Raw genomic sequence first — 25437 nt, 5'->3', positions numbered from 1 at the left:
CTCCATCCCGCACCCGACCGCCCGACGCACGACGACGACGCCGCCTGCAGCGCTCCAGCGTCGAGCGTTGAGCGTCCCTGCACCGCCTCCACCAACCGCCCACCGCCTGCGCGCGCGCTTCGAGCGTCGCCGCTCTCCACTGCCGCCCTCGCCTGGGCATCACGCTCGTTTCCGAGCCACGACCTCGATCCGCCATGGCGTCGCCGCGAGCGAGCCTCGACACGGCACAAGAGCCTCGCGACTGGCACTACCTGTCGGCCATCCCGCTCGCGCCAGGCGCTCCTCGCCGCACCTCGTTCAGCCCGCCGACAACCCTCCACGCCGCACCTCCTCCTCTCTCCCCGCACGACCGCCCCGACGTTCCGTCCACGCCTCAGCTCGAACCCTCGCCCGTCATCAGCAGCGGCGGCGCGACGTTCGACGTTGCGCGACCGCGCCCGCCGCAGCGCACCCGGACCGGCTCGCCGCCGCGTCCTCGTCGCCCGTCGCATCCAGAGCAGGCCGTCATGTTCAACGCGCCGGCCGCGATCGTACTCGGCGGCGCAGGCGCGAGCGAGGACCAGTACGCGCTGCGGCCGGGCCCTCCATCGTCCGAGACGTCCCCCCAGATGTCCGACTTTCCCGTCCCGCCCTCGCACGCCAGCCCGAGCAGCGGCCTCCTTCCGCCCATCCCGATGACGAGGAGCACGTCGTCGAGGCGTAAGCCCGTCCCGTCGTACTTTGGGCCCGGCGCCGCCGTCGCGTCGCCCGCCGAGCTCTCGCGAGTAGACTCGCCCACCTCGGGCGACCCGAGCCGCCTCAGCGTCGGCGGCTTCGAGGCGCTCGTCGCTCGTCGCGCCAACGAGGGCCGGGCGGTCGAGGGCGACGAGGAGGGTCGAGTCGTCTGGTCGCCTCGCGCAGACCTGGGGCTCGACCGAGAGGGCGTCGAGGCGCGCGAGATGCGCAGACGGTGGGACGAGCAGCGGCTTGTGTCGGCCCCGGCGCCGAGCGCAGACGTCCACCGCGCGCCGCAGTTCCTCCACCCGTCGCCGGGTCGGCTCGCGCCCTTTCCTCCCGCCGAGCACGTCCACGTCTCGCCGCGAGGGACGCGCGCCCGTGTCCGCCAGACGACGGTCGAGGACCTGTCGTCCGAGCCGCCCTCGCCGCAGGCGGCGAACACGGCCACGCCGCGAGCGCAGAGCGTCTGGTCGAGCCGGCACCGTCGCTACGTCAGCACCGAGGACGGCGCCGACGCGTACGTGCGCGCTCAGCGCGCCGGTCCGCAGCTGCGCCGCGGCAGCAAACGCCTGAGCGAGGTGCCGAGCGTCCGGGCGCTCGCGAACGACGGCGAGGACGAGCACGGCGGCGGCGGCGAGGTGGCGAGGGTCGTGTCGGTGGGCTCGCCTACGGCGCCGACGAGCCAACGTCGCCCGTCGACCGGCGCCGTCGGCCGCCTCTTCCCGCAGCCGAGCGTCACGTCGACCAAGTCGGTCTTGCGCCGGGGCGACGCACGCTTCGGCAGCGCGGCGAGGAACTCGCGCGCTCGGTCCGAGGGCGGCGCCCCTCGCGAGCGCTTCGAGGTCGTCGTCCTCGATCCTCGCGAGAAGGAGAGCCCCGACGTGGCGGGCGACGGCGACTGGGAGCGCCTGCGCACCGAGACGCTGTGTCGGCCCGAGCGCATGGACTGGTCCATGTGCGACTTTGCGGGCAGGTTCCCGCGACTGCTCTTCGTGCGTCCTTGTTTCTCTCCTCTCGAGGGTACAGCGTCCTTGACACTCACTCGTTCTCGACCGTCGCCTCGCAGCTCCTGTACCCGATCGCCGTCTTCGCCCACGTCCCCGTCACCCTCTTCCTCGACTTTGTCCTCCTCTACGTCCTGTGTCAGCTCGCCCGGTACCCGTCGGTCCCGTCGCCGACGTCGCGCAACATCGCTGCTCGCGCCCTCGTCGGCGTGCCCGACATCGAGCCGAGCACCGGCTGGTGGGTCGCCGTCGGCGTCTACGGCGCGTGCACGGCCGCATGGTTCTTCGGCGTCCTCGTCTGGAAGGAGCTCGGGCGCGACTACTACTCGCGGTGGAAGAGCGGCGACCGCAGTGTCGAGATTGAGAAGGTCTACGCCGGCGCAGCGTGAGCCCTCATCGCCTTCGCCGCACACGCTCGAGAGGTCCGCTCACTGACCTCTCTTTCTCCCCGCCACAGCTCCTTCAAGCTCGCCTGCCTGCGCTCGTACAGTCACTTCTCCTTCTTCTGGCGCGTTCGCCTCGCCCCCTTTGGCCGCTCCGGCACGATCGCCCAAGCCGTCGAGGGCACGACCTTGACCGACGGCGTCCAGGAGACGGCCAGCCGGTACCGCCAGAACTGGCCAACGGTCCTCCTCCTTCTTCCTCGAGCCGGCATCACGGTCGCCGTCCTCCTCCTCTTCAGCACGACCGCCTACGGCACCTCGACGAGCACGACGGCTCGCGACTCGGCCTTCTTCGACGCCGACGGCACCCTGTCGCGCTTCTCGGCCGGCGTGCTGCTCGCCAACGCGGCGTGGGTCGCCTGGCGACTCGTCCTCGTCCTCGTCGCAGCTGTCGTCGCGGGCATGCCCCGCCTGTCGGCCCTGTTCGCCCGTCGTCGTCCTCTCGAGACGTACCCGGCGCTCGGCCAGTCGGCGCAGCGTCGCACGTCCTCGGCGCCGTCGCTCTCGTCGCGTCGGCCGTCCGTAATGTACTCGACCTGGCGCACGCGCCGGCAGCGCCGGATCCGCACGGCCATCCTCGCCTGCCTCGGCGTCACGCCGCTCCAAGACGACGCCGCCAGCGCCGGCTTGTCGCCCGTCCTCGCCAAGTCGCCGTACGTGACTGGCTACGGGCTCGAGAAGGCGCGCGAGGCGTACAGCACCGGCCAGTTCGCGACCGACGCGACCGTCCTTCGCGTCGAGCACGACTCGCCGGCCCGGCGCGGCAGCGCGCCCATCTTCTTGCGCAGCGACGCGCCGCAGCACCAGGACTCGTCCGAGCTGTCGTATCGCCGAGCCCGAGCGCCCACCTCGCCCAAACTCGACGGCGAGCCGCCCTCGCCGCTCATCCAGTTCTCGCCGGCGACGCCGTCCCCGCCCCGGTGGGTCGCGCCGGCTCGCGACGTCGCGCACACGTCGAGCATCGAGCCCCGTCGTGCATCTGTCGCAGCGGGTGCCGACGACTTTAGCGCGAGCGGCGACGTCGGCCAGTCGATCCTGCACCGCCGCATGCGGTCCCTCCAGCACGAGCCGAGCGAGGGCCTCATCGTCTTCCCGACGGCGGGCATCGACCTCTCGCCACGTTCGCTCCCGCCTCGCGCCACCGGTGGGTCGCTGTCGACGCTGCCGTACGCGTCGGTCGGCGAGACCGCCCCTCGGTCGCTCCTGCCCAACATCCTCGCCTCGCCCCGTCCTCCTCTCGTCTCGCGCTTCTCGGCCTTCTCGAGCCCGTACGCCTCGACGACGGCTGCCTCGACGCCTCGAGACGAGCGCGACTCGCCTGCCCACCTCGACTCGACCTCGTCGTCGGCGCCGTCGATGACGCCGTCGCCGTCAGACCAGCTCGGCAGCGGGTGGGACCCGGCGCGCACGACCAACTTGCGGGCGCAGCTCGCCGCAGGGCAGGCCGAGCGTACTCTCGCGTCGCAGCGCCTGTTCGACGAGGTGCAGCGAGCGCGCGCCGAGGAGGACGCGCACGATGCCCAGGCGCGAGATGACCTCGACCTGCGCCCGCCGTCCGAGCTGCTCGCGAGCGCCGACGGGCACGCGAGCTTCGTCACGGCGCGAGAGCCGCCCAGGTCGGTCGACGACGGGCGCTGGTCGCACGTGTCGTCGTCGGGCGAGCACTCGGGCACGCAGTCGGACGGCTCGACCGTGCGTGGCCCGGCCGCCGAGCGCTCGCCCGTCGTCACGCCGACTGCGTTCGCCGGCGCCGTCCCTGTCGTGCAGCTCGGCACGCCGCCCGCCGAGCGCGACGAGGACGACTCGGTCGGCGAGAGCACGCCCGAGCGCGCCGACGGTCAAGCGCAGACGCTCGTCCCGCTCGGCCTCTCTCGCGCTTCCGGGTCGGCGAGCTTTGACCTGAGCGCGTACAACTCGCCGGACCTGACGGGTGGCGAGGACTCGGGCCAGTTTGACCGCGCGTCGCCGGCGATGTGGCGGTCCGACTCGCTCTGAGGGCGATTTCCCTTCCCTGTCTCTCTCTCTCTGTCGCACATGTAGCCCATAGCCTCCCGCAATGCATCGAGCTCTTCAAGCGACCTTTCTTCGAGCTGAGCGCCCGCGAGCGTCGTCTGGAGCAGGAGAGGCTCGAGCGCAGTCGAGTGCCGGCCCTTGCCTCGGCGCCCTTCTCGCTTCGGGGGTCTCTGCGCTCAGCTGCGGGCAAAAGATCTGCACCCTCGCACCGTCGGAAAAGCGCATCCGAGAGGAGCAAAAAGAGAAGCGACCAGAGCAGGACTTGAACCTGCGCAGGCAAAGCCTAATAGATGGCGAGTTGATTCGAGTCTATCCCCTTAACCGCTCGGGCATCTGGCCTGTTGTATGAGCAGCCGGCGACTTGGTGCATACATATCACGCCCAGCATAAATACAAGCCGGCAGCGGTCCGATTCCGAACTTGCGCGCGCGCCCGCGCTCGTCGAGATGCGGATGCTCGCCTCTGTTTCTCGCCACCCCTCGCCGACCTTGGCATGTTCCGCTTCGCCCGCACCTCGCTGCGGCTGCTTGCGCGCCCTGCCGTCTGTGCAGCCCCGCGCGCAGCGCCCCTGTCGCTGTTGCGCCCGGCCGCACTCCGAGGTGAGCTTGCCTTGCGATCCTCCCTCGTCCGCCTTCACAACTGACCAGAGTCCCTTGCGCAGCGCTGTACTCGACTGAGGCACCTCTCACACCGACCTCGCCGCTCGCCGATGTCGCCCTGTCGTCAGCAGCCCCGGTCGACGCGCCCCTCGAGTCGGCCGCTGCACCGCCGCAGACCAAGACGTACAAGTCGATCCAGGCGTCGCTCCACGCGCCGGTCTACCGCGCCATCACCGAGAAGTGCGTCCTCTCTCTCCCCTTCTGTCGACGAGCGAGCGCAGGACGACGAGCTGACCGAGCTCTCCTTGCCTGCCTCGCAGGCCGTTCAAGTACGAGACGATGAGCGACGTCCAGGCCGAGGTCCTCGCGCGTCTGCCGCGCCTTTCGGCCTCGCCCAAGCGCTTCGACACGGCCGGGACCGAGATCGAGGCGGCGCAGGACCTCCTCGTGCGCGCCAAGACGGGCACGGGCAAGACGCTCGCGTTCCTCATTCCGGCGCTCGAGGGCCGCCTGAACGAGCTCGAGTCGTTCCTCGAAACGTTCAAAGCCGAGAACCCCGAGGCGTCGTCGCAAGAGGCCAAGAAGGCGCTCGCCACGCACGCTAAAGCGTCGGTCGGCACCCTCATCCTGTCGCCGACTCGCGAGCTCGCGACCCAGATCGCCAACGAGGCGATCGCGCTCACGTCGCACCTGCCCCAGTTCGGCGTTCGGCTCCTCGTCGGCGGCGCCTCCAAGTCGAACCAGATGCGCGACTGGATTCGCAGCCCGAGCAACGACATTGTCGTCGCGACGCCCGGTCGCTGCGTCGACATGCTCCAGAGCGAGTCGGCGATCCGCAAGCCGCTCGCCAACACGCGCCTCTTGATCCTCGACGAGGCCGACACGCTCCTCGACATGGGCTTCTCGGACGACATCGCCACCATCTCGTCGCACCTGCCCAACCCCGACAGCCGCCAGACGTTCCTGTTCTCGGCGACCGTGTCGAAGCAGATCCGCGAGGTGGCGCGCAAGACGCTCAAGAAGGACCACGACTACATCGACACGGTGCCCGTCGACGAGGTCGACACGCACCTGCACATCCCGCAGTTCCACACGATCCTGCCCCGCGCCGAGGACCAGCTCGTGCACGTCATGCGCCTCATCGCGCACGACCAGATGCTGTGGGCGCACGAGGCGGCCAAGAACGGCGGCACGGCCGGCGGCAAGGCCGTCGTCTTCCTCCCGACGACGCGCATGACCGAGCTCTTCTCGAGCGTCCTGCAGCAGATGAAGGGGCACCTGCCCTGGGGCCGCGACACGCTCTGCATCGAGATCCACTCGAAGAAGACGCAGCAGCAGCGCACCAAGGCGTCGGACCTGTTCCGCCGCGCGTCGACGGGCTACTCGGTCCTCGTCACGTCCGACGTCTCGGCTCGCGGCGTCGACTACCCGGGCGTCACTCGCGTCATCCAGGTCGGCGTCCCGCCGTCGCGCGACATGTACATCCACCGCGTCGGGCGCACGGGCCGCGCGGGCAAGGCCGGCCGCGGCGACCTCGTCCTCCTCCCGTGGGAGAGCGGCTTCATCTCGTGGCAGCTCAACGACGTCCCGCTCAAGCCGTGCACGGTCGGCGACCTGCAGCGCGAGCTCACGACGCTCGCGAGTGAGTGGGACGCCAACCCGCCGGCCTTTGCCGCACCCGCCGCCGTCGCCGCGCCGTCGCCGTCGTCGTCGTCCCGCCGCGACCGCTTCTCGCGCGACCGCCCGTCGCCTCGCGCGATGACACTCCCCCCTGTCCTGTCGCCTCGCCTCGAGACGCTCCCCGAGTCGCTCAAGACCAACGTCCTCCCCGCGCTCGACACGATCACGGTCCGCGAGACGTTCGCGTCGCTCCTCGGCTACTACCTCAACAAGGCGCACGAGCTCCGCACGACCAAGGAGGTCGTCCTGACGGGCCTCAAGCGGTGGAGCGTCGAGGCGCTCGGCCTCGAGGACGAGCCGTACGTCAGCGACGAGTTCCTCAAGCGCCTCGGCATGAACGACGGCCGCACCAAGCACCGCGGCAAGGACCGCGGCAGCTTTGGCGGCCGTCGGGACCGCGACGACGGCGGCGGCAAGCCGTGGGAGCGCCGGGGCTACGTCGGCAGCCGCGGCTCGCGCGAGCGCAGCGGCGGCGGCGGCGACCGGTTCGGCGGCGAGCGCGGCGAGCGCGGCGGTGACCGGTACGCCGAGCGTCGCGAGGGCGGCGACCGCTACGAGCGTCGTGACGGCGGCGACCGGTACGAGCGCCGTGGTGGTGGAGGAGACCGCGACCGCGACTCGAGCCGGTTCGAGCGTCGCGACCGCGACGACCGCGGCGAGCGCAGGTCTCGGTACTAGCTAGAGCCTCTCCCCTATCCCTCTCTCTCTCTCGTCCATTCCCTCGCGCATCGCATCCTAGACTTCCTGTCGCACGGCCCCCTCTGTCTCTGCACTAGCTTTCCCCTCGCCCCAGGTGTTGTACGCCTCGCTCCTCCCCCTCCCCCTACCTCGTCAAAGCAGTAGCCCTCCCTTGTGTGTACCACCTCCGCTCGTGCCCCCTCGTCGGCCGAAACTCGCACCTCTTTCTCTCTCTCTCTCTCGCTCTCGCTATGGGTCTTTCGAGAGGCTCGAGCGCGACTCCTTTTTCCTCTTCTTTCTCTCGCAAGCGCGAGCAAGGCGACGAGTGAGGGCACTGCAGCTTTGTTTCGATTCACAAGTTCCGAACACAGAGAGAGGGAGAGAGACACGAGGACAAGGAAGCGAGGCAGGTACAGACAGAGAGCGAGACGGGCGAGGACGAGAAGGGTACGAGGACCGGGGCCGGCGAGAGCGATGGACGTCTCTGCGTGCGTGCGCGCGAGGGAGGTGCGTCAGTCGCTCTCTCGCGAAGAGAGGGGCCGGGAAGGAGGAGGGAGGAGGCGACAGGACGCACCTCTCGACGGGCTCCGGCCCTTTAGACGAGCAGGTTCGAGATGGGGTTGTTCTTGGCGTCGATCTTGGCGCGCTTCTGGCCCTCCTTCTGCGGACGGGAACGTCGTCGAGGGAGGGGCAGGGCGAGGGGAGGCGAGGAAAAGAGGCGTGAGTCGGACTTGGGAAGGTCGCGTATCGAGAAAAAGAGCGAAAGGTGGACGCACGGTGAGCTTCACAATCTGCTTCCTGTGGGACCCAAGCTCGTCGTCAGTACCTGCTCCTAGAGGAGCACCTCAAAAGAGAGAGAGAAAGGCGGGCGCACTTGAAGTTGAAGCACTGCGAGCACTCGACCTTCTTGTGCTTCCTGCGCTCGCTCGACTCGTGGGTCAGCTCCTTTCGCAGCCGCGAGAGACAGGAAAAGAGGACGGGCGACGCACTTGCACTGGGGCTCGCCGTCCTTGTTCATGCTGAACTCGACCTGGACGGACTCGCGCTTGGGCTCGGGGTCGACGCCAGCTGCGTGCGTCATCGCCAGCGCATCAGTCTCGCCTACCCTGCTGCAGGGCGACGGGACAAAGGGAGAGAGCGGCGACGCACCGGTGAACGAGTTGTCCTCGCCTGCGCGCGAGAGAGGGAGAGAAGAGTCAGTCGGGACGCAAGTGGGGCGCGCGGCGGGGAAGGGGAAGCGGGGAAGAGGCTCACGGGCGTCGAGGTCGCAGTTCTTGCACTGCTCGAGGCCGTGCACGCACGCGATGTAGTCGCCGAGCTCGACCGAGGCGTTGGACCCGATGGACGTGACGGCGTTGAGCGCTGCGGAGCCGTCCATTGGTGCGATGAGAGTGGGGGAGGGGTTTTGCTCTGCGACGAGGGAGGGAGGGTCGGTACGGGGGCGGTGCGTGGGCAGGAGCGAGCGAGAGAGGGAGAGGGCGCACTGCAAGAGCGGGCGCGAGCCGAGTGAGGGGAAGGAGGGAGAGAGAGAGGTTTGCCCGACCGAGGAGGTGGGGGAGGGCAAGTTCCTCGCTCAAGTCGTGTGACCCTCGCTCCCTTGCACGCCGAGGGCCTCGTCCCTCTCGCTCTCTCAGCCGAGCCTCTCCCCTTATCGCGCCCCGACCTCGAGAGAGCCCCGCAACTCGCGCGTTCCCTCTCACGCTCGCCCGCCCCGCTCCCTCACTACGAGCCTGCGCCCCTCGCCCGCCTCGCGCTCGGCCTGCAGGTCGACGAGCTCGCGCACCCGCAGCGCGAGCTGCCGCACGACGGGGAAACTCGGGATGGCCTGGTACCGCTCGACGAGCGTCGCTCGAGGCGGCGGCGCCGGCCCTCCTGCTCCTCCAGCTCCAGCTCCAGCTCCTGCTCCTGCTCCTGCTGCGCCCGCTCGCTCGCCGTCGCCGTCGACCTGCATCGCGTCGACGTCGGCCGGCGCGACCTCGGGGGCGCCCTGGGCCGCGACGTCGTCGAGGAGCGCGACCAACTCGCGGTCGATCGGGATGCGGCCCAAGAAGGCGCACCCGCCGCCCTCGCCCTCGACCGTGCTCGCCTTGCGCTCCTCCTCGCGGCGACAAAAGTCCTCGGCACCGCCTTGGCCAAAGACGCCGACGACGTCGCCGCAGTGCGGGCACACGTAGCCGCTCATGTTTTCGACGAGGCCGAGCAAGGGGAGCTGGGTGCGGCGCACGAACGACAGCTCTTTCGAGACGTCGAGGAGGGCGAGGGCTTGTGGGGTCGAGACGAGGAGGGCCGACAGGGTCGGGAGGGCGGGAGAGGGCGAGGGAGGGGCGAGGATCGGGCGCAGCGACTCGAGGAGCGAGATGTGCTCGTCCGACGTGCCTGTGCGCGCGAGTAGACGCAGGGTCAGTCGTCAAGACCTGGTGCGACTCGCGATCGAGAGAGCGAGAGACGAGGACGGACCTGGCGGCGTGTCGACGATGAGGTAGTCGAGGTCGCCCCAGCGCACCTCTGCGAGGAACTGCTTGATCATGGCGTTCTTCTTGGGCCCGCGCCACACGACCGACTCGCGCGACGACGACAGGAGGAAGCCGATCGACATGCACGCGAGGAGGCCGCCCGTGCGCGTGTCGCGAGAGGACGAGGGTGCGGGTGGGGGCGGTGCAGAGGACGAGGTCGAGGTCGAGGGTGGTGCGGTGCCGGAAGAGGGCTGTTGCTCAGGGTCCAAGTCAGTCATCGTCGGACCTCGCTGTGTGGGAGAGGAGCGCGCGGAGCGCAAACAGAGGGAGAGAGGGTGCTCACCTCATCTGCTCGCGAGGAAGATGGCGTCGCCGCGCCGTCGCCCGCCGCCCGCCCGTCGTTTGCCGCCGCACCCTCAGCGCCGTCGCCGCCCACCTGCGCGCCCGTGAGCCCTCGTTGAGCGGCCCTGTCGAGAGCCGAGCGAGCGTCGAGGTAGACGGGGACCCAGCCGTCGTCGCTCGCGTGGACGTCCCGCCCTTCCATGCCGAGCATGCGCGGGAGGGAGGGCCCGGTGAGGTCGACGTCGAGGAGGCCGATGCGGAGGGACGGGTCGGACGCGAGGAGGGCGAGGGCGAGCTGGACCGAGACGGACGACTTGCCGACGCCGCCTTTGCCGGAGAGGACGGTGACGAGGTGCGAGATGGTGCTCAGGCGGCGCAGGAGGGCCTGGTCCTGTCGGGTGGCCATGGTTAAGCGTCGGGTGTGTGGGAGAGCGAGAGGTGGTGCCGTGGTCGTCGTCGTCTTCATCTCGTCGTCGTCGTCAGTTGGTCCTCCTCATCTCACCCGCTCCTTCCTCAAGCCAAACCATGGTAAGCCTCGACCCTTGCACTACCCACACAGAACCACACTGACCCAGCCCCGTACCCGCACAGGAACCCTCTCTGCTCCTCGTCCCGGCGTCGCAACCCTCCAACGACGCCGTCTCGCTCGCCACGACCGCCAACGCCCACGGCCTGCACGACACCTTGAGCCACGGCATCCGATCCCTCGCTGCAGACGCCGCACCCAAGCACCCGCTCGAGAACCGCCTTGCCCAGGTGCGCCTCCTCCCCGCTTGCGTAACCCCTCCCTCTCCCTCTCCGCCTCACTCACTCACCCACCCACTCTCGCCCGCAGTGGGACTCGACCCGCGAGAACCTCGCCCTCACCCTCGCGCGCACCACCTACGGCCTCCACGCCCCGGTCCGCCTCGGCATGGAGCGCGCCCTCGTCCAGTCGGCCCCGACCCCGCTCTCGCTCGGCCTCCCCGGCAATGGCTTCACAAAGCCTGGCAACCTCGCCCTCGACATCCTCATGGGCCTCGACGAGGAAATCAGGCCCGAGGACGTCCTCATCGGTCCGTCTCGCGCTCTCTTTCTCGGGGACAAGTCTAGTTGCGCTCGAACCGTCTACTGACCCTCTCTCGCCCTGCCCATCCTCCTCTTCTCCTTCTCCTCCTCCTCGCCACCCTCGCCCGCCCCCACCCCGCCCCGCAGACCGCGCCCAGTCGACCGCCATGGGCGACTTCCACCTCGGCATGGAGCGCAAGCTCCGCCTGCCCTGATCAGGCCGTGCCCGCCGTGCCGCCGGTCGTCGTTCGTCGTCGGGGTGGAGCGTTGTTGTACGATAGCCTGTCGAGGTGGGCGGGCGGGCGTCGAGTCGAGTCGAGTCGAGTCGAGTCGGCGCGAGTAGCTTTGGCGCGCGCCGCCCCTTTTTGTAACCCACCCTCGAGCCGTTCCCCCTTTCTCCTCGTCCAGTTCATGTCGCAGGCGCAGGCGGGCTCGACGAGAGCGAGCTCGAGCCGGGCGCGGGCGACGCCGGGCGGGCCGAGGCGGCCTGCTCGCGCTGTTTGGCCTTGATGCGCGCCTCCATCTCGAGGAAGGCGCTGTCGCGGGGGCGAGCGCGGGCGAGAGAGGGAAGGGGAGAACGATAGTCAGGGAGGGAACGAGAGAGGCACGAGAGGGGAGAGAGAGAGAGAGAGGAACTGCAAGGACGCACCGCATGCCCGGGTCGAGCGCGTCCCTCGCGCGCTTGAGCTCGCGCTCGGCTTTGTCGCGCGCCTCGTCGGCCCGCTCGGCGTCGCTCTGCGCTCCTGCGCCCGCCGACGAGGAAGAGGCCGACGACGACGCCGCGGCGGCGAGGTCCCGCACGGCATCGCTCCACGGCCCGAGCACATCGACCGCCTCGCCCCACCCGCTCGGCGCGCCATCCTCCTCCTCGCTCGTGCCCCATACCCGCGCCCGTCCTCCCTCGCTCTCGCCCTCGCCCTCGCGCCCCGCTGCGCCGCCACGCTGTCGCCGGAGCACGTCGAGGACCCTCTCGCGCCGCTCGAGCGCCTCGGCGTGAAAGTGCTCGACGTCTTCGAGGTACAGGTCGTACACGCACGTGGCGCAGCCCGACATGCAGCACTCTGCGGGCGGGTGCGCGGTTTAGTCTGGGAGGTACACACTGTGGCGAGGAGAGGGAGAGGGAGAGGAGGGGGGACGCACCGTCTGGCTCGGGAGGCTTGGGCTTGGTCGGCAGCTCGACGCCGAGGACGGTCCTCTTCCTCGTCATCGTCACTGGTGGTCCTCGTGCGCCCTCGGCGGGACCTTGGTGCGCCGCCGCGTCGAGCGGGAGGGCGGTCCTCGCGCCGCCGTCGCCGGGCTTTGTGCCGTCAAGCGGGGCGGGCACGCCCTGGAGCGAAGGTGCGGCCGTGGCGTCGCTCGCGAGCGTGTCGAACGCAGGTCGGCGGGGCGGCGGGTCGGGCTGGTGCGGTGGGGCTGGTGCGCGGGTGCGAGGGTGCCGCAGGGCGAGGTTGAGCGGGAGTGGGGACGGGGCCCAGTGGCCAGAGGGGAGGAGGCGCAGGGTGCGCTGTAGCGAGGAGCGCGTCATGCTCGTGGCCGCATCGGTCCACGGTGTGTGTGAGAGAGAGGGAGCGACGTCGGAGGTCGGGGCAGCTGTCGCTCGTCCCACCTCGCACCAAGCACAGACACGAGCAGCGCACTAGAGCCACACGCCACCATGCTCGCCCGCTGCACCTGCGTCCCCTCCCAGCTCGCCCTCGCGCGGCCCCTCGTCCCCCTCGCCTCCTCATCGCCCCGCACCTCGTCCCTCGCGTCTCGCCGCACCCACTCGACCTCGAGCCGCCCAGTGCCCCGCCAGGAAGACCTCCCGACCACCCCCGACTCGCTCTACCCGGGCCATGTCCCGATCAACGCCTTCCAGCGCACCCTCCTCACCCTCGGATCCGCCGTCATGGGCATCGTCGACACGCACCGCCACGGTCAGCCCCTGCCCTCGACGAGCCTCTGCCGCACACACACACGACTGAACGCACCCCCCTTCCCCCGAAAACAGACATGATCGCGACCCTCTCCGAGACGTCGTCTCCTCTCGCCTCGCTGCGCCGCCTCCAGGCGCACCTGCGCTCGACGCCCTCGGGCCGCGCCCTCCTCCGCACCCGCCCCCGCCTCTCCTCGTCGACCGTCTCTCTCCCTTCCCTCGCCGCCCTCCCAAAGGGCACCCTCGGCCACAGCTACGCCGCCTGGCTCGCGCGCAACAAGGTCTCGCCCGACACGCGCGACCCAGTGCGCTACGTGCCCGACGACGAGCTCGCGTACGTCATGCAGCGGTACCGCGAGTCGCACGACCTGTACCACGTCCTCCTCGGCTTTGGCGTCTCGCTCCCCGCCGAGCTCGTCGTCAAGTGGTTCGAGGCGAGCAACTTTGGCCTGCCCGTCGCCGTCCTGAGCGGCGTCGTCGGACCTCTGCGCATGGAGGCGAGCGAGCGCAAGAGGCTGTGGAGGACGTACGGCCCGTGGGCGCTCCGCGCGGGCGCGAGGGCACAGTGCCTCATCGGCGTCCCGTGGGAGCAAGAGTGGGAGACGCCCATCGACGAGCTGCGCGCGAGGTGGGGCGTCGAGCGCCCGCCGGTCGGGTTCAAGGCCTGGAGGGACGAGGGCAGGAGGCTCGAGGCGCTCAGGCGCGAGGCCGACGGCGTCTAGAGCGTGCGTGGGCTCGAGCGCGAGGAGGGGTGCAACTCGTCGTTCTCTCTCTCTCCCTCTCCTCTCTCGGTCGTCGTACCTCTTCCTCTCTCTCTCGTCTGGTCGAAACTCGAGAGCGAGACAGAAAAAGCGCGTCGTTCCAAGCCTGCGTCCCCCTCGTCGTCCTTCTCAAGCGCTCCCCTTCCCACCTCCCCCTCCTTTCGCCGCCTCACTCGTCGCCAAGTTCCGCCGCCGCCTCCTCGACCCAGCGCATGATCTCCCTCGCCTTGTCGCCAACGTCCTTGATCGCGCGCGTCGTCGCGTGCTCGGGCGCGCACTGCGAGGCGTGATGCGCTGCGCGGTCCGCGACGAGCGAGGCGAGGGAGAGGCTGTTGAGGGACAGGGTCGGGTCGGGGCGAGAGAGAGGGGGTGAGGGAGTGAGTGGGGAGGGAGGGTGAGCGGGCGAGGGCGGGCAAGTGGCGGGTGGGGCAGGAGGAGAGGAAGGAAGGAGGGGGAACGTGCGCGAGCAATGTCAGTCTCCTGCACGCGCTCGCTCCCGAGTCGCACCACCTCGAGAGAGACAGAGAGAAAGATAGCGACGCACGCTTCAGCCTTGACCTCGTCGACGTACTGCCCGACGATCGCGTTGTGCCGCCGCATGCCCGCTTCGACGACCGCCCGACGGCGCTCGCGACGCTCGCGCTGCTTGTCGACGAGGGCCTGCTCGAGCGAGGGTAGAGGAGACGGGACGGGGCGAAAGAGGTGAGGAAGTTGAAAGGAGGACGAGGCACGAGGCAAGAGTCAGTGCCTCCTTTCTCGGGCCGGCGAGAGAGAGAGAGAGAAATGCGAGGGACGCACCCTTCCAAACTCCTCCGAGAAGCGCAGCAGCGTCTCGTCGTCGTCCTCCCACGCCCCGTCCGCCTCTCCTCCTTCCTGCTGCTGCGGCTGCTGCTGAGCGCGCGCCTGCTGCTTCTGCGCCCGAGCCGGGCTCGGCACCGCCGCGCCTCCTCCACCTGCTCCTCCCCCTGCGGCACGGCGCGGCGTCGACGTCGACGGGCCCAAGAGGGACGCACGGGCCTGGTAGTGCGCCACATGGAGCGGCGCGTGCGAAGGTCCGAGCGGGCGGTACGCCGGCAGCGAGAACGACGAGCGGTCCCTCGCCGTCGAGCGCGACGCCGAGCTCTGCGCCGAGTGCACCGCGGGTGCCGAGCGGCCGTAGCTCGCCGCCGACGTCGCCGGGACGAAGCGCCTCGACGCGGCGGGCGCCGCACGGGGCGCGGCCTCGAACGGGCGCCGGACGAGCTGCGGCGGCGGCGGCGGCGGCCCGACCTTGGCGCGCAGCGACGCCGCGTCGAGGTAGGCGTGCTCCTTGTGCGGCGAGCGAGGCTCGCGCTGCGGCTCGTGCTGGTGCGGCGCGTCGTGGCCCGTCTCGAGCGAGGCGCCGACCTGCGTCGCCTGGTCGACCTCGGGACGGGCCCAGCTCCACGGCGTCCTCGCCGCCGTCGTCGCCGCCGGGCGCGTCGGTGCGACGTTAGGGCGCGTGAACGTGCGAGGTGGGCTGAAGGTGAACGCCGAGGCAGGGCGGGCCGAGCTGGGCCCGGCGACGGCGACGGCGGCGGTCGTGGCAGGCTCGAACGCTCGCGAGGCGGTTGTCGGGGCACCGTTCGGGGCGGTAGGCGCCGCATGGCCGAGACCCGAGAACTTGAGCCCGCTCGGGAGCGCGCCGAGCCCGGCGCGAGTGACCGTCGCACTCGGGCCGGCCCTCGCCGCCGTCGTGGACGCCGCCGCCGCCGAGGGCACGGCATGCTGCACACCGTGCGGCGTCTTGCCCGCGCTGCGCTCGCCGAGCGGCGGCGCAAAGTGCACGCCCGAGTCGTCGGCGCCGTGTGGGCCCGCCGGCGAGTCGACCTGCATGGGCTCGTGCGCCGGCGACGTCGCGACGGGATCGACGACGGGCTTGGGCGGACGAGGGGGAGGGTGCTGCGGCTGCTGAGGGTGGCGCTGAGGGTGCGGGGAGGACAAGGCAGGAGCGGTGACGGCCCTCGCCTTGGCGGCGGCGGCGGCGGCCTGCGGCGGGCTGTCGGGAACGAGGATGGCCGGGCGCTCCTTGGCCGCGGGCACGGCCCGCTCGACGAACGTCTCGTCCTTGGCCGGGTCGAGGAACGGCGAAGGCGAGGCCTCGCGGCGGCGGGGCGGAGCGTTGCCGTGGTCGGCGACGCCGAGGAGGTTCTGGGCGTGAGGCGGGCACGGCGCCAGGGCGTCGAGCGCAGGGACGAGGGCGAGGTCGTCGGGGAAGAAGCCCGGGTCGAACGAGTCGTCCTCGCCCTCGATGTGGGCGGCCCGGTGCTCGCTGCCGACGCCGCCGAGCGGCTCGGCCTCGGGCATGACCTCGTCGGGCGGCGTACGGATGCGGTCGCGCGAGACGAGTCTGTCGAGGAGAGAGGCGGGTCAGTCCGAGGTGCAACGAGGTGGGGGAGAGAAAGAGGACGAGGCGACGCACTGCGAGAACGAGCGCACGGCCTTCTCCTTCTGGGCGCCCTCGCTGCTGCGCGGCTTCTTGAGCGCCTCGAACTCCTTGACGCGCTTGAGCTCGTCGGCGTCGAGGTCGCGAGGTGGCGGAATGTCGTCCGAGACGCGCTTGTCGCCCTTCTTGCGCGGCGAGACGTCCCTGCGGGTGCGAGGTAGGAAGGTCAGTTCCAGGCCGAGACGGCGAGAATGACGCAAGAGATCGTGGACGCACTCGGCGGCCGACGCGTGAGGCGACTGGACGACGACCTTCTTCTTCTTGGCGGCGCCCCTCGACCTGGTCGTGCGCGAGCGCGGCGTCTCCTCGTCCTTCTCGTCGCCCTCGCTCTCCTGCTCGTCGTCCTTCTTCTCGACGACGCGCTTCTTGCTCTGGCGCTTCTTGACCGGGCTCGTCACCTTGGCGCGCGACGTCGCCGCCTTGCGCATCTTGGCCGCCGGCGCGGCGGCCTTGGGCTGACGGCCGTACTTCTTGGCCGTCGGCTCGCTGCGGCGCGTCGTCGACAGCGACGCGTGCAGCGGGCCCTCGTCGTCGTAGTCGGTCGCCGGCTCGGACGTGAGGGGCGAGTCGGGCTCGGGCGCGGGCGCGGGCGTCTTCTTGGAGCGCTTGGTGGCGGGAGGAGGTGCGGCGGCCGAGTCCTTGACCGCCTTCTTGCCGCGAGCTGGCGCCTTCTTCTTGATCGCCTCGTCGACGTTGTCGTCATCGCCGTCGTCGTCGGCGTCGGCGGCTGAAGCGTCGCTCGTCTCGGCGTCGTCGTCGGCTCGGCGCCGCTTCGAGCCCTTGAACTTGGCCTCAGCCTTGCTCGCCGCCGCGCGACGCGGCCTGCTCTTGCCGTCGGCCGCACGAGCCGACTCATCGTCCTTCGACGCCGGCTCGCGCTCGCCATCGTCCTCGTGACGGGCGACGACGCGTGCGGCGACGACGACCTTCTCGACCAGGTGCGTCGGCGCCGACTCGTTCTGCGGGACCGATGCCGCCTCGACGGCTGCGGGAACGACCTTCTTGGACGCCGGCGCATGCGCAGAGACGATGGCCCCGGCCGGCGTGCGCTGAGCGCGCGCGACCTTCTTGGCGGGCACCTTGAACTCGGGCTGGCCGGCGGGCGCTGCCGTCGACGGCGTCGGTGCGGGCTTGTCGGCGACGACCTTCTTGCTCGTCGTCGAGGTCGCCGCCGAGGTAGACGCCGCCGCATGGCCGACACGAGGCTTGCCGACCTCGAGCGACGCCGAGTTGCGACCGGCCGAGTCGGGGTCGGTCAGGTCGGACGCGGTGCGGCGCAGGGCGCGCTTGGCGAGCGCAGTGGACGGCTTGGACGTCAACACCGGGACGACGGCCTTCTTGTGCGACGGGCCGTACAGCTCGACGCTCTCCTCGACGATCGAGTCGGTGTGCGCCGTCTCCTCCATTTCCTCGTCCTCGTCCTCGTCGCGCCCGCCGCCGAACTCCTGGTCGAGCTCCATCGCGTCCTCGGCGCGGCCCTCCTTGCCCTTGCCCTCGCCCTCGCGCAAAGGACCCGCCTGGACCGGGCTGCTGCCGACCGCGAGGTCCGCGAGCTGCGCGACCTCCTTGCGCCGGCGACGCGCCTCCCCCTCCTGGCTCGTGCCCTCGCTGTCGACAGCGAGCGGCGGCGGCGACGGCTCGGCGACGACGGGCCCGGCCTGGCTCGACTTGCGCGGCGTGCGGTCGACGGCGCTGACGTTGGCGACGTCGGCGCCGCCGCTCTTGCGCTTGTCGGCGGCCGCCGCGGCGAACGGGTCTGGCGCAGGGCGCTTTGGCGCGACGACCTTGGACGTGGCAGGCTTGAGCGCGACGGGCTTGAGCGCGACGGGCTTGGGCGGTGCGGCGGTCGGGGCCGGCTTGGGCGGAGCGCGGTCGTCGACAGGAGGAAGGACGGGCACGCGCATCGGGTAGCGCAACATGGTCGGCCGGAGCATCTTGTAGATCTGCGTGAGGGCAGACAGGACGCAGTCAGTCACCCTGCTCGTAGGCAAGTGCGCGAAAGACAGTCGAGGGAGCCACGCGACGCACCGACCCTCGCTCCTCGATGGCCTTCTTGAACACGCCGAGGTTGTTGCCCAAGGTCGGGATGACGACGACGAGCTTGTGAAAGATGCCGATGCCGGGCGCCTGCGACTCGGTCTCGCCCATGCGCGCGGTACCGATGTGCGTCGCCTCGCTCGGGTGCGCCCGGTTGCCGAGCTTGAGCGGCGACGAGTCGGCGATGATGAACATGACGCGCATGAGCTCTGCGAGGGACGGAGCGAGGGTCAGGTTCTGCGCGAGGAGGAGGACGCGGCGAGAGGGAGGCGAGCGCACCGAGGTCGGTCCCGAGGTCGTCGACGTGCACGGCGTGGACCGCGCTGAGCTCGACCACCGCCCTCTCCTTCTCGACCTCGTACCCGTCGCCCTCGTCCTCGCCGGCCGCCGTGCTCTCGATCCCGAGCCTCCTGCGCTCCTCCTTGTGCCGCTCGACCATCTCGGGCGGCTCGTGCAGGTCGATGGCGAGCTCGTGTCGGCCGAACCACAGCATGTTGCTCTCGTAGAAGCCGTCGGCGATCTCGTCGAGGTCGGGCTTGTCAGGAACGGCCGAGCTGGGGCGCTGCGAGTCGTGCGGCCGGTCGAGGAGCGGGTAGCCGTTGTAGTCGAGCGACAGGACCCGGAACGGCTGCGCCCTGTTACGCACGAGTAAGGTCGTCAGTACTGAAACGTGTAGAGGACGAGGAAGAGGAGGAGAGAGACGGACCGCTTGATGTGGCCGTCGGCGATTTCCTGGAGCAGGCGCGAGGTCTGCTCGAACCAGTCGACGACCGTGAGCTCGTCGAACCGCTTCTGGAGCTTGACGCAGTCGTAGCCGAACCGACTCGGCGGGAACAGGGCGACGACGAACGTCTTGCGCTCCTCGGCCTGCGCCTTGTCGGCCGCCGCCGCTGTCGCCTCGCGCGACTTGGGCTTGGGCGCAGGCGGCGCGATGCGGAAGGCGACCTCGAGGGCGAGGTGCGACAGGTGCGAGTCGGCGCCCGACTGAAAGATGGCGGCGAGGTAGTCGCTGCGAGCGGGTCGGAGCGCAAGGTCAGGCTGCGGCTCGACGACTCGAGGAAGAGGGGAGGGAATGGGGACGCACGGCGGAAGGAGCGCCCTCAGGGTCGACTTGGCGTACTTGTTCTTGCTCATCGACGCGGCGAGCGTCGCGAGCGCGGCGTACTTGGCCCACCTCGGGACGGTTCTCGACGAGCTCGCCGCGTCGACCGTCTGGCCCGTGACCAAGACCAAGCCGGCGGGCGCGGTCGCATTCAGGGTCGGGAACACGACGCGGAGGAGCGGCTTGTAGAGGCGGTTGTAGAACAGCTTGCGGCCTGTGCGAAGGAATGCGCCGAGTCAGCTTGCGAGGACGGAGAGGAGAGGAGGGAGGAGGACGGGCGCGACGCACACTTGAGGACCTCGTCGGGCGTACGGCCGTCGTCAAAGTCGTTGTCGCGAAGGTGACGCTGCGAGGAAAAGGTGTGTGTCAGGGCCGCTCGTTGGTCGCGGCGAGAGAAGAGAGAGGGCGCACCTCGATTCCGAGCAGGACGGCGACGAGCACCTCGTCCCACCCTCGCGCGACCTTGTCCTTCTCGCCCTTGTCGAGGACCCGGTCGAGGAGCCAGGTGACGAGGTCGCGCATGGCGTCGAGCATGGCGACGGCCTTGGTGCCGTCTGGGCCGGCGCCCTTCTCCTTCTCGGCGCCGCTCGGGACCTTGTAGCTCAGGTGCTTCTCGCGGACGAGTGCGGCGAGGTCGCTGTCGGCGTCGGGAGGCTGGCCGTCCTGCAGGGTGCCCAGAGGAGGAGAGGCAGAACGGTCAGTGCATGCGGACGAGGGGGCTCGAGCCCGCCCCGCAAATCGGGCGGGCGACCGAGGAAGATGCGGTGACGAGGGGCGAGGCGAGGTGGGAGACGAGGGAGGGAGAGGGGACGCACGAGTGCTGCGAGGTCGCCCAGCCAGGTGTGCAGGCCCGCGGTCGCCGTGTCGAGGGCAGAGCGAGGCGGTGCGGCGCTGTCGGGAGCGAGGGGAGGAGGAGGCGGGCTCAGGCGAGCCCGGATGGCGAGGAGCGCCTTGAGGGGCGCACGGGATGGCGCTTGAGCCTGCATACTGGCCCTTTGCAGGGCAGCTTGCGATGGCTGGCGGTGAGGCGTGCTTGCTCCTCTTCTCGCTCTCAACCGTGCCCTCGACGCGGTCACTCTGCGGCTTGCTGCTCTTCTCGATCGCTGTACACACGTGAAGGAGAGTCAGATCCGTCCGGCGACAACCTCAGGAAGGAGAGAGGGAGAGAGGGAGAGGACGCACCTCTCGACGGTCCGACCGCCCGCTCGACTCGCTCGCTCTCGACGGTCCGGCAGAGGGTACAGTAAGAACACAACAGGCGATAGCATGCGCTCCGTCTCCCTCACGCACTGACCCGCCCCGCCCTCTCACTCGCTCTCCTCCTCGAACCGCTCGAGGTACTTGCCGTACAGCTGCATCGACAGGCTCGGCTTCTGCGACCGACGACCGACACTCGAATCAGCGACTCCTCCTCTTAAGAGAGAGGTAGAGAGAGAGAGAAGGAGAGAACAGGCCGGACGCACCTGCAGCAGCTCGACGACGCGCTTGACAAACTCGTCCTTGCCCATCGGCTCGTCGCGCGCCGGCTCGAGCCCGACCTTGGCGTTCTTGGCCGCCTTGTCGGCAAAGTCGAGGACAGCAGGCTTGCCGAGGAGGAGCGGCTGGGCGGTGGCGGTGGCGGCGGCGGCGGGCGCAGGGCGAGCGGCGGTGGGAGGCGAGGCCGGCGCGGGCGAGGGGATGGCGGCGGGTGCGGGTGCGGGTGCGGGTGCGGGTGCAGGCGCCGACGTCGGCGCCGACACAGGTGCGGGCGCAGGCGAGGGCGCCTTGACGGCGGCCGGCTGCTCCACCTCAGCCGGCTGCGACTGCTCGACCGCCTTCTTCTCCTCGCTCGGCGCCGCCTCCTTCTCGACCTGCGCCTCGACCTCGTCCCGCCCGTTCTCGACCGGCACACTCGCCTGCACCTGCTCTACAGCGGCGGCCTGCACCGGCGGCTGGTGCGCGACGGGCGCCTTCTTGGGCGGCAACGGCATGCTGTCGAAGATGTCGTGGCTCAGGACCGGGCGCGCGAACGTCGGCCGCGGCTTGCTGTCGCCGTCGGCCACGTTGGCCTGCTTCTGCTGCTGCGGTGACGTCGAGGCGGGCTTGCGCTCGGCGGTAGGCGACGTCGGCGCTGGTGCGGGCGCGGGCGCAGGTGCGGCAGTCGGCGAGACGGCGAGCGCGAACGGCGCCGGGTGCGTCGTCGTCTGCAGCGCAGGGGCCGCCGACGCCGGTGCGGCGGGCGCGACGCCGTTGGGCTTGGGCGCAGGCGCGGGCGCGGCAGGAGCAGGGGCGGACGAGGGCGACATGGGGTGGCCGAGCATGGCGAGGAGGGCGCGCGCGTCATTGGGCTTGGGCGGCTGCGGCTGGGGAGGAGGCTGAGGGATCTGGGCGGGCGCAGGCTGGGGCGAGAGCGCCTTTGGACGAGGGCAGGTAAGCGAGGGAAAGGGCGAGAGAGAGGGCGAAGGACGGACCGGCTTGGCCGAGGCAAAGATCGAGTCGAGGAGCGCCATGCCCGTCGGGGCCTGCTGCGGCGCCTGCTGCGGAGGCAGTGCGGCGGCAGCCGGTGTGGGCGATGCCGCCGCAAAGAGGAGGTCGAGCGTGCTCGGACCCTTCGAGGAGGAAGTCGGAAGGGTCGCGCGAGCGGGCGAGGGCGAGATGGTCGCATTGGCGAACAGGGCGTCGAGCGGGTTGGTCGGGAGTGCAGAAGGGGAGGGTGCGGCGGCGGGAAGAGGTGTCGGGGAGGCGGCGCTGAAGAGCATGTCGAGCGAGATGGACTGGCCGACGGGAAGGGTGGATGCGGCCGGCGCGGGCGAGTGCGCCGAGGCGGCGGCGGCGGCGGCTGCCTTGGACCGAAGGCTGTGTCGGGTCGAGGGTCAGGTCAAGGCGCATGGGAGGGAGCGCGGGAGGACAGGAGGACGCACAGCCTCATTTGCTCGCTCAGCTGCACCCGCTCCTTCTCCTCCGAGACCCAGATGCCCGTCGCGCAGTCTGCAGAAGAGCGTGTCAGGTCTCGATCAAGAGCATGGATCGCCGGGACGGTCGTGTGCAGGACCGCTCGAGGCGAGATGCAGTCGCTCGACGAGCTGGCGGACTCGACTCACCGGCGTCGGCGCTCTGCTCGTACAGGATGAACTCGCCGCCGACCTCGACCTCGCACTGCGGGGTGAGAAACTCCTGGACGTATTCGAGGCCATTGCGGTTCAGGACGAAGAAGCCGTAGTGCGGGGCGGTCGAGCTGCATCGGGCGCAAGGCTTGGGGTCAGCTCGGGTGCTTGTGGCAGGGAGATAGGGGAAGGCAGAGAGACTGGACGCACCGGGCAAAGAGGAACATGGGACCCTCGACGCCAGTCTTGACCTGTCGACGAGGGAGAGGGCGGGGGAGGAGGAGGTGAGCGGAGAGGGCTCGGTGGCAGAGCTCGCGACTGCGCGCTCGCCTGAGTCGGTCGAGGTGCGGCAGAGAGGGGAGGGGACTGACCCAGCCGTCGCCCTTGTTGTCGTACAAGCTGGCATGGCTGGTCGAGGTGACGATGCGGTCGATGAGCGGGTCGTGGCGTTGCAGGTTCTTGAGGTTGAGCTGCTGGCGGATCTCGGCTTTGGCACTGAGGGCCATGGTCGCTGCTGGTGGCTGTCGTCGGGCTAGTCAAGCAGGGAGAGGCGAGGAGGGGGAGGTCGAGGTTGCTCTCGTCGTCGTCGCCCCGCTCGAGAGCAACGTCGCCTCGTCCCACTTCTTCTCGTTCTCTGTGGCCGACTGCCAGGCCTTGCACATCGACTGTGGGCAGGAGGGCAGCGAGTCGCACCCAGCTCCTCGAGCATCCGGCTGTCCAGCTCGACCTCCTCCTTGACGCGACGCCCGACCGGCGCTTCCTGCGGCGCGTGCACCGCTTTGTTGCGAGCTCGGCGCTCGGCGAGCGTGCGATACTCCTCTCCGATCGGCGAGTCCGCGCGCTGCGGCTCCGCGGAGCTGTCGCCGGTTCGCCCTCTCCCGGCGTCCGCCCCTCGCCCCTTTCGCTCTCTCTCCTGCGCCTGCTCAGCTGCACGAGATGAGCGCGCTTGGTCGCGCACTGCTGCGTGTGGACCCCACGGCCCCGGTCACCGTCAACTCGCTCGCGTCGCTTTCGCCCGCAGAGCTCGCCGTCGCGTCCCTCCGACCCGACCTCGACGTCTTTGTCCGCCAGCGCGCCTACCTCGAGTTTCTCTTCCGCAGGAACACCTACCGCAAGAGCAACAAGCGCGACTCGCTCGAGCAACGTGCGTCCCAGCCTGCCCCCCTTTCGCCCCCTGCCTCGAGCGCTGCCTGACCTCGCCCAACTCGCGTGCACAGCCCTCTTCGACCACCCACTCGACTTTGCCCTGCCCGACTCGCCCACCGCCCTGTCCCCCGCCGAGCTCGTTCTCGTCCCCTTCAACCGCCGTTGCACCTCGCTCGAGTGGGCCGACGAGGCGGCCCAGCTCTTCCTGCTGCGCGCGAGCCAGGCGCGCGAGCGCGAGGGCTATGCCGTCAGCAGGTGCGAGATGAGCTGCGACGGCGGAGCGTGGGTCGACAAGAAGGGCGTTACGCTCGCGGTCGAGCCTGAGGCGCTCGTCGTGCGGCGAGAGCGCGAGGTCCTCTTCAAGATCCTGGCGCACGACATGACGGGCGCTCGCCGTGCGTCCTCTTTCGCTCTCCTCTCTCTCTCGTCCTGTCTGACTAGGACGCACAACAGGTTTCGCGGGTCGTCGAGCCGTCGGCAACGAGATCGAGCTCGAGGGCTTCGAGGTCGAGGCGCAGCAAGTCGCGCTCGTCGCGTCCGCCGTCACGGTCACCAACGTCAAGATCGCGTTCGTCCTAGCGCGTCCGGGCGAGAACGGCCCGCTGTTGGCGTCGGTCGCGAGCTGGAGCAGGGCGGGCGGGTTCCACGTCGAGTTTCCCGAGTGCGTCCGCCTTTGGCTCGCCGCTCGAGCCTGTCGTCTGTCCTCTCGCAGCCTGCACTGACTGGTTCGACGTACAGGTCTTCCCGCGAGCAGAACGTCGCCTCGTCATCGTCGGCGCGCTACCCGCCTCGTCCGACACTGCCGCCGCCACCTCCTTCCGCACCACGCTCGCGCTCGACGACGCTCAGCAGCACGAGCACCTCGAGCCGCCCGCGCCCCGCCTCGGGCATCGTCTCGGCATTCGCGACGCCGGACGGCGGCGCGAATCGGTACCGCCAGGGCCAGGACGGCCGCTCGGTCGAGTCGCTGAGGGAGGAGCGCGACGGCGCCGGCGCGTGGCAGTTCGTCGACACCCTGCCTGAGCACCCAGACTGGCACCCTGGGTGCGCACCTCTCTCGCCTCTCTTCTCCCCTCCTCCTGCGCCGAGAACCGCACTGACCCTCGTCGCCCCTCTTCCACAGCGAGCTCTCGCGCCAGATAGCGCTTCTGCGCGCCATCGCGCCCGACGTGCCCCTGCATTTCGTCAGCTTCACGCTCGACGACCTGGCGCTCCTGTCGCACCGGTCACGGTACGCGAGCCTGCCGCGCCTGCCCGCCAACCCGCCAGACGTCGCGCCGGGCGTCAAGCACGTCGCCGTCGAGCGCCTCGGGCTCGAGCACATCTACCGCTTCGGCGACCGCATCAGTGCGTCCAGTTTTCTCTCTCTCCTGTTCTCGGGAGCGCAGGGACTGACTCGCCGCCGCGCAGACCTCTCGGCCGAGCGCCTCGTGCTCCTCACGCACGCGTACCCGGACCTCAAGCGCTACGCCGTCGAGTCGTCCAAGCTCGTCGCGGCTCGAGACGCCCTCGTCGTCGCGTACGGGCGCGTCCTCGCCGACCTCGGGCGGCGCGAGTCGGGCCAGCAGGCGAGCGACCCGCGCGAGCCGGTCGCGAGGCTCGTCGACATCGTGCTCGGCCTGCGCGACGCCGTGTCCGAGTGCGTCCCTCCCTTTCAGCCCCTCTCCTCTCCTCTCCGGACGCGCCACTGACCCGCCACCTCGCCCCACAGCCGCTACAAGCGCCTGTACGACGCCGACGGCCGCCTGATCCGCTCGGTCGCGCCGTCCTTTTCCGAGGCGGACCTCGGCAAGGGCGCCTACGCGCGCTTTGAGCGTGCGCTGGGCGATATCGTGCGCGCCGAGGAGAGGGCGGGCAGCATCGGCTGAGCGAGCGGGACGGTGGCACGCCGAGGGAGACGTAGCTTGAGAAGGTCGATGCTTTTTTGTGCCACACGGGCGAGCCTGAGGGAGA

At 70.3% G+C, this 25437-nt stretch overlaps 10 protein-coding genes and 1 non-coding gene across 11 annotated transcripts; 5 read left to right on the top strand and 6 right to left on the bottom strand.

Moving 5' to 3' along the window:
- Positions 1 to 194: 194 nt before the first annotated feature.
- Positions 195 to 4247, top strand: RHOBADRAFT_50421 (uncharacterized protein; the record flags this gene model as incomplete). The annotated part of the gene is made up of 3 exons (XM_018415310.1): positions 195 to 1709; positions 1784 to 2106; positions 2179 to 4247. The coding sequence occupies 3 exons, from the start codon at positions 195 to 197 to the stop codon at positions 4157 to 4159; spliced, it is 3819 nt and encodes a 1272-aa protein (XP_018267583.1). The 3' UTR covers positions 4160 to 4247.
- A 177-nt stretch (positions 4248 to 4424) lies between these two features.
- Positions 4425 to 4516, bottom strand: RHOBADRAFT_t150. Its single transcript has one exon. It is a non-coding gene; the product is annotated as a tRNA-Ser (tRNA).
- Positions 4517 to 4670: 154 nt separating this feature from the next.
- On the top strand, positions 4671 to 7165 carry RHOBADRAFT_56570 (uncharacterized protein; the record flags this gene model as incomplete). Its single annotated transcript, XM_018418414.1, has 3 exons — positions 4671 to 4776; positions 4839 to 5016; positions 5097 to 7165. 3 exons carry the CDS (start codon positions 4671 to 4673, stop codon positions 7132 to 7134), a joined length of 2322 nt encoding a protein of 773 aa, XP_018267582.1. The 3' UTR covers positions 7135 to 7165.
- Positions 7166 to 7462: 297 nt separating this feature from the next.
- RHOBADRAFT_65800 (uncharacterized protein) lies at positions 7463 to 8638 on the bottom strand. Its single transcript, XM_018418777.1, has 8 exons — positions 8619 to 8638; positions 8389 to 8544; positions 8284 to 8304; positions 8124 to 8202; positions 8009 to 8050; positions 7911 to 7932; positions 7709 to 7795; positions 7463 to 7618 (listed from the first exon to the last, which is right to left on the bottom strand). The coding sequence occupies exons 2-7, from the start codon at positions 8510 to 8512 to the stop codon at positions 7730 to 7732; spliced, it is 354 nt and encodes a 117-aa protein (XP_018267581.1). The 5' UTR covers positions 8513 to 8544; positions 8619 to 8638; the 3' UTR covers positions 7463 to 7618; positions 7709 to 7729.
- A 495-nt stretch (positions 8639 to 9133) lies between these two features.
- On the bottom strand, positions 9134 to 10120 carry RHOBADRAFT_30935 (uncharacterized protein; the record flags this gene model as incomplete). The annotated part of the gene is made up of 3 exons (XM_018412934.1): positions 9931 to 10120; positions 9592 to 9838; positions 9134 to 9510 (listed from the first exon to the last, which is right to left on the bottom strand). Coding segments are annotated over exons 2-3 (516 nt in total), but the record flags the coding sequence as incomplete, so codon positions are not given.
- A 213-nt stretch (positions 10121 to 10333) lies between these two features.
- RHOBADRAFT_56568 (uncharacterized protein) lies at positions 10334 to 11374 on the top strand (the record flags this gene model as incomplete). Its single annotated transcript, XM_018418413.1, has 4 exons — positions 10334 to 10348; positions 10521 to 10685; positions 10765 to 10984; positions 11124 to 11374. 4 exons carry the CDS (start codon positions 10334 to 10336, stop codon positions 11189 to 11191), a joined length of 468 nt encoding a protein of 155 aa, XP_018267579.1. The 3' UTR covers positions 11192 to 11374.
- An 11-nt stretch (positions 11375 to 11385) lies between these two features.
- RHOBADRAFT_47707 (uncharacterized protein) lies at positions 11386 to 12501 on the bottom strand (the record flags this gene model as incomplete). Its single annotated transcript, XM_018415037.1, has 3 exons — positions 11386 to 11512; positions 11626 to 12037; positions 12117 to 12501. 3 exons carry the CDS (start codon positions 12499 to 12501, stop codon positions 11386 to 11388), a joined length of 924 nt encoding a protein of 307 aa, XP_018267578.1.
- A 129-nt stretch (positions 12502 to 12630) lies between these two features.
- On the top strand, positions 12631 to 13613 carry RHOBADRAFT_47706 (uncharacterized protein; the record flags this gene model as incomplete). The annotated part of the gene is made up of 2 exons (XM_018415036.1): positions 12631 to 12892; positions 12967 to 13613. 2 exons carry the CDS (start codon positions 12631 to 12633, stop codon positions 13611 to 13613), a joined length of 909 nt encoding a protein of 302 aa, XP_018267577.1.
- Positions 13614 to 13821: 208 nt separating this feature from the next.
- RHOBADRAFT_56566 (uncharacterized protein) lies at positions 13822 to 20241 on the bottom strand (the record flags this gene model as incomplete). The annotated part of the gene is made up of 12 exons (XM_018418412.1): positions 13822 to 13981; positions 14197 to 14312; positions 14451 to 16020; positions 16093 to 16260; positions 16333 to 18059; positions 18145 to 18362; positions 18433 to 18788; positions 18860 to 19162; positions 19238 to 19469; positions 19544 to 19601; positions 19667 to 19918; positions 20071 to 20241. 12 exons carry the CDS (start codon positions 20239 to 20241, stop codon positions 13822 to 13824), a joined length of 5331 nt encoding a protein of 1776 aa, XP_018267576.1.
- A 1718-nt stretch (positions 20242 to 21959) lies between these two features.
- On the bottom strand, positions 21960 to 22860 carry RHOBADRAFT_56565 (uncharacterized protein). Its single transcript, XM_018418411.1, has 4 exons — positions 22710 to 22860; positions 22549 to 22589; positions 22156 to 22469; positions 21960 to 22090 (listed from the first exon to the last, which is right to left on the bottom strand). The coding sequence occupies exons 1-3, from the start codon at positions 22842 to 22844 to the stop codon at positions 22238 to 22240; spliced, it is 408 nt and encodes a 135-aa protein (XP_018267575.1). The 5' UTR covers positions 22845 to 22860; the 3' UTR covers positions 21960 to 22090; positions 22156 to 22237.
- A 179-nt stretch (positions 22861 to 23039) lies between these two features.
- RHOBADRAFT_56564 (uncharacterized protein) lies at positions 23040 to 25352 on the top strand (the record flags this gene model as incomplete). The annotated part of the gene is made up of 7 exons (XM_018418410.1): positions 23040 to 23482; positions 23556 to 23879; positions 23938 to 24145; positions 24223 to 24528; positions 24608 to 24831; positions 24895 to 25123; positions 25196 to 25352. The coding sequence occupies exons 1-7, from the start codon at positions 23275 to 23277 to the stop codon at positions 25350 to 25352; spliced, it is 1656 nt and encodes a 551-aa protein (XP_018267574.1). The 5' UTR covers positions 23040 to 23274.
- Positions 25353 to 25437: the final 85 nt, after the last annotated feature.

This window comes from Rhodotorula graminis (assembly GCF_001329695.1).
Source record: "Rhodotorula graminis WP1 unplaced genomic scaffold RHOBAscaffold_21, whole genome shotgun sequence".
Taxonomy (NCBI): Eukaryota; Fungi; Basidiomycota; class Microbotryomycetes; order Sporidiobolales; family Sporidiobolaceae; genus Rhodotorula; species Rhodotorula graminis.
The sequence above is the reverse complement of the archived record's forward strand: the minus strand, read 5'-3'. Positions and strand labels throughout refer to the sequence as shown.